Source organism: Procambarus clarkii, chromosome 10 (assembly GCF_040958095.1).
Source record: "Procambarus clarkii isolate CNS0578487 chromosome 10, FALCON_Pclarkii_2.0, whole genome shotgun sequence".
NCBI classification, from domain to species: Eukaryota; Metazoa; Arthropoda; class Malacostraca; order Decapoda; family Cambaridae; genus Procambarus; species Procambarus clarkii.
In genome coordinates, this window is record NC_091159.1 from 7,754,540 (window position 1) to 7,757,575 (window position 3,036).

Here is a 3,036-nt window from a genome sequence, read left to right on the forward strand (position 1 = left end):
TTTACTCTTGTATTCTTTTCATCACAATCCAGTCTTAACTAAATTATTAACATGTATTGGGAATAGTATTAGTTCAAGTGTTAACTATCTAACTGCCTGTCACTGTCCAAGGAGACATTGACAGGTGGCTACACCTGCGCTACCTGTCATTATCCGCCACCTGTCATTATCCCTCACCGCTCTGATGTCTTCACTCTCAGCGTTAATTAACAAAAAAAAAGGGGGGGGGACACGTCATCTTTTGCACAAGAAATGTTTTCTGACTTATTTCAACACTAACAGCTAACTAATCTTCATCTCTTATGACCAACCACTTGGACTGGTTGGTTCAGCAACAGCCTTGCTTACTTCTTGCAGGTAGGCGTTCGATCCCCCGATGGTTCAAGTAGTTGGGCACCATTCCTTCCCTCCGTCCTATCCCGGCTCTTTTGCCCCTCATATCCCTTCCAAGTGGTATACAGTCACACTGGCTTAAATGAAGGCGATAGTGCGTGTGCACAGAAAGTCCAGGGACGCGTGTTCGATCCCATTGTAGAGCCTCAATATTTTCATATACTTCTCATTACTGTGACTCCATTGTGTGTTCATCTTCTAGCTTGCAGATGATGAGTTACTATAACGAGGCTAAAGAGTTGATTCCCAACCGACACAACCCGACGTTTCGGTCCGTCCTGGACCAGGACGGACCGAAACGTCGTCGTATCTTTATGAGTGGGTTGGGTATGGTCTTGTAGCTTGGCTAGGACTTGTGTGAGCCACTGTCAGGTGCCTTCTGGCAGTGTAGGAAGACGTAATCTGGCCGTACTTCACTTGTTTTATCATCACTATCTTGGAGCACTGGAGAGTTTGACACACGGGATATTTTTGAATACGAGGTACATGCATTTTACATGTACAACGAATCATATCGATTATCATATTTAGTACATTGCACGAAATGCATATTTGTGACAGCGTACGATAGCTGATAGGATCTTGTATGTGCTTTCTGTCTGTCAACCATTTTCAAGTGGCTGTCCTCCACTTGTATGGCATGCCACTCCCTTCTATAATGTGTTAAAGGTTAATCAAAGTTGTCCACTCATGAATTCATGACCCCTTTATAAGAGTCTATGTGAACATGCAGCCTCCTTTAGTGACCTCTATAAGGGTCTATATGGCCTTACAGCCTCAATTAATAACCACTATAACAGTATATCATCCTGCTATCTCCTTTAGTAACCACTTTAAGAGTCTATGTGGTCATGCGGCCGTCTTTGGTAACCAATATAAGAATATGTGGTACGGCAGAGTTTCTGTCACCCTAATGCCCCTGTTACCTAGCAGTAAATAGGAACCTGGGAGTTAGTCAGCTGTCACGGGCTGCTTCCTGGTGTGTGTGTGTGTGTGTGTGTGGGGCGGGGGGAAAGAAAGTGTCCTCAAGGAACTACTATAAGTCCCTATGGTCCGTCTTCCTTCATCACACAGAGAGTTCCGACAACTGGCACCTCGACGCTGTCACCGACACGTCGGTCGGTCTGCCTCTCATATGGTGGAGGTCGCTTCCTGCATCCGGGTGCTTCAATACCCTCGTTGGGTAACTCGCGAACTTCTCTTTGGTTTCTTCCATAACTTCGCCGTATTTTCTTCAGCCTCATTACCTGGTTATTCACAGGCATTTTCCTTGTGACGCGGTTATGAAGGAGAAGTCTTTTGGGCCTTTAGATGTTGACGTGTTGATTCTCTCTTTCATTTGTAATTCTTTGGTTCTTATTTCTTGCTGTTTTCTGGTTGTTGCGGTGCTTAGTGGTGTTGACTCTCTGATGTGCCTCCTGGCACTCCCGTGCACTCTATTTACTGTCTCGATTACTATGTACTCGGTTACTATGTACTGTGTGCTGCCTCGAGGCACTCCCTGTTCTGTTTCGAGGGACTTTCTGTTCCGTCTCCTACTGCTGCTAATCTTTGTTCCCTTTCTCTCATAGGTATTTTGAATTATACCTCGGGTTCCTCACGTTTGTTTGTCGTAGCCTCTTTATGTTTGTTCATCATAGCCTCCTCATGTTTGTTCATCATAGCCTCCTCATGTTTATTCATCATAGCCTCCTCATGTTTGTTCATCATAGTCTCCTCAAGGTTGTTCATCATAGTCTCCTCAAGGTTGTTCATCATAGCCTCCTCATGTTTGTTCATCATAGCCTCCTCATGTTTGTTCATCATAGTCTCCTCAAGGTTGTTCATCATAGTCTCCTCGTGTTCATTCATCATAGCCTCCTCATGTTCGTTCATCATAGCCTCCTCATGTTTATTCATCATAGTCTCCTCGTGTTCATTCATCATAGCCTCCTCATGTTTGTTCATCATAGCCTCCTCATGTTTGTTCATCATAGCCTCCTCATGTTTGTTCATCATAGCCTCCTCATGTTTGTTCATCATAGCCTCCTCATGTTCATCATAGCCTCCTCATGTTCATCATAGCCTCCTCATGTTTGTTCATCATAGCCTCCTCATGTTCATCATAGCCTCCTCATGTTCATCATAGCCTCCTCATGTTCATCATAGCCTCCTCATGTTCGTTCATCATAGCCTCCTCATGTTCGTTCATCATAGCCTCCTCATGTTCATCATAGCCTCCTCATGTTCGTTCATCATAGCCTCCTCATGTTCGTTCATCATAGCCTCCTCATGTTCATCATAGCCTCCTCATGTTCGTTCATCATAGCCTCCTCATGTTCATCATAGCCTCCTCATGTTCATCATAGCCTCCTCATGTTCGTTCATCATAGCCTCCTCATGTTCATCATAGCCTCCTCATGTTCGTTCATCATAAGCCCTATTATTTCTTACACTGCCGCTTCCTGCAGACCTTTTTCGTGGAGTTCTTCTTTAAAGGAAGTTTTCAATACTTCCTTATGTGTCATTCAGGGTTGTGTGTAGTTACCTATGTGTAGTGCTAAGTGTAGTTACCAAGGTATAGTTTGTAAAGTGTAGTTAGCTAAGCCTGAGTTAGCTAAGTGTAGTTAGCAATGTGTAGTTATCTAAATGTAGTTACCCAAT

The 3,036-nt window shown here is 44.0% G+C and overlaps 1 protein-coding gene across 1 annotated transcript; it reads right to left on the bottom strand.

The window, feature by feature from the left end:
• Positions 1-1,974: 1,974 nt before the first annotated feature.
• On the bottom strand, positions 1,975-2,412 carry LOC138363111 (A-kinase anchor protein 5-like). Its single transcript, XM_069322100.1, has one exon. The coding sequence runs from the start codon at positions 2,410-2,412 to the stop codon at positions 1,975-1,977; it is 438 nt and encodes a 145-aa protein (XP_069178201.1).
• Positions 2,413-3,036: the final 624 nt, after the last annotated feature.

Bases quoted from the DNA above. Each gene is read 5' to 3' on its own strand.
- LOC138363111 (XM_069322100.1), bottom strand. From the start codon at position 2,412: ATGAACAAACATGAGGAGGCTATGATGAACAAACATGAGGAGGCTATG.